Source organism: Emydura macquarii, unplaced genomic scaffold (genome assembly GCF_026122565.2).
Source record: "Emydura macquarii macquarii isolate MOO-44397 ecotype Brisbane River unplaced genomic scaffold, CSIRO-AGI_Emac_v2 contig_157, whole genome shotgun sequence".
In the NCBI taxonomy this organism is placed as follows: Eukaryota; Metazoa; Chordata; order Testudines; family Chelidae; genus Emydura; species Emydura macquarii.
Window position 1 is genome coordinate 6,443 of NW_027130294.1, and position 1,639 is coordinate 8,081.

Genomic DNA, 1,639 nt, shown 5'->3' on the forward strand with positions numbered 1-1,639 from the left:
CTTCTGTCTCTGGTGTTGACTTTCACGTGCAACCACACTGCTGGAAAAACCTCACTGCTTTGAGCAGGGGCTTGCACTAGACGACCTCCCGAGATCCCTTCCAACACTCATCTATGATTCTATGAGAAACACTGCCCCAGCACTCGGTCTTATCCGCCACTCTGAGACCTGGCTAGCTTGTACCAGCATGGGGCTGTTTAGGACACAGCCTTTGGTCGCCTTTCTAGTTGCAGCTTATAGCAGTGAGGATCAAGTCAAATCTATGCAGCATCTTCAGTTCTTCTTTAATCTCCATCTCATCACTTTTCCAAAGGAAATGTTGGCTGTGGAGCCAGGGAGTGATGCAAACGACACAGCCGTGACGGAATTCATCCTGCTGGGGTTTGGCAGAGGTCCAGGGCTCCAGATGGTCCCTTTTGTGACATTCCTGGTGATTTACGCAATAACCGTGCTGGGGAACATCACCCTGGTCCTCACCATTAGAGCCGACTCTCACCTTCACATCCCCATGTACTTCTTCATCATGAACCTCTCCCTCTTAGACTTTTGCTACTCCTCCACCATTGCCCCCAGAGCCCTGACGAGCTTCCTCACAGGCAACCAAATCATTTCCTACATGGCATGTCCCACCCAATTCTTCTTCTTCGCTCTCTTTGTCAGTACGGAGGCATTCATCCTGGCGGCAATGGCATACGATCACTATACCGCCATCTGCAACTTGCTCCTGTATTCTGCCGCCATGTCCAAGCCCGTCTACATTCAGCTGATGGTGGGGGCCTATATCTGCGGGAGCCTGAACGCAATGGTGAAAACGGGCTTCACCTTTATTCTGCACTTCTGTGGCTCCAATGAGATCGGCCACTTCTTCTGTGATGTTCCACCTCTGCTAAACCTCTCATGCACCAACACGTATGTCAATCAGATGGTGCTGTTTGTCTTATCCAGCCTCATCATAGTGACCACTGCCCTGATCATTCTTATCTCTTATGCCTACATCATCTCTGCTGTCCTCCAGACACGCTCTGCTGCAGTCCGACGCAAGACCTTCTCCACCTGCACCTCCCACATAGTGGTTGTGAGTATATTTTATGGGACTTTTTCCTTCATGTATGCCCAACCAAGTTGGTTAGCCTCTCCAGATCAGAGCAAAGTGGTGTCTGTGTTTTATACCCTTGTCATCCCCATGCTCAATCCCTTCATCTACAGCCTGAGGAACAAGGATGTGAAAGAAGCGTTGAGAAGAACCACAGGACGGATACTGGTTTTGAAATGAACCTTTTCTATGAACATTGAGCTAACTTATCATTTGGTTATTGGGAAGATTTATAGTACAACTAGTCTATCTCTCTATTTATCTATCCATCCATCCCCATACACATCTATCTATCTATCTATCTATCTATCTACCTATCCCACTCTCAACAGTCGAATGCCAGTAGAAGAATGATTTTTTTTTTAATTGTAATAAATCAGTCCTCTGTGTGTTTATGTTACCTCTCACATTTTTATGTATTTGTTTACCTCCAAAAGACACCTGATCTGGACATCTGGATGCAAACATTGTTGAGCTTTGGGGTGTGTTTGAAATCTGCATCCAAATTTCTCAAATGCTTGATAAATGCTGGAATCCAAATTTAGT

General features: G+C 46.3%; 1 protein-coding gene across 1 annotated transcript; it reads left to right on the forward strand.

Moving 5' to 3' along the window:
• Positions 1-316: 316 nt before the first annotated feature.
• Positions 317-1,273, forward strand: LOC137150375 (olfactory receptor 9S13-like). Its single transcript, XM_067544282.1, has one exon. It carries the CDS (start codon positions 317-319, stop codon positions 1,271-1,273), a length of 957 nt encoding a protein of 318 aa, XP_067400383.1.
• Positions 1,274-1,639: the final 366 nt, after the last annotated feature.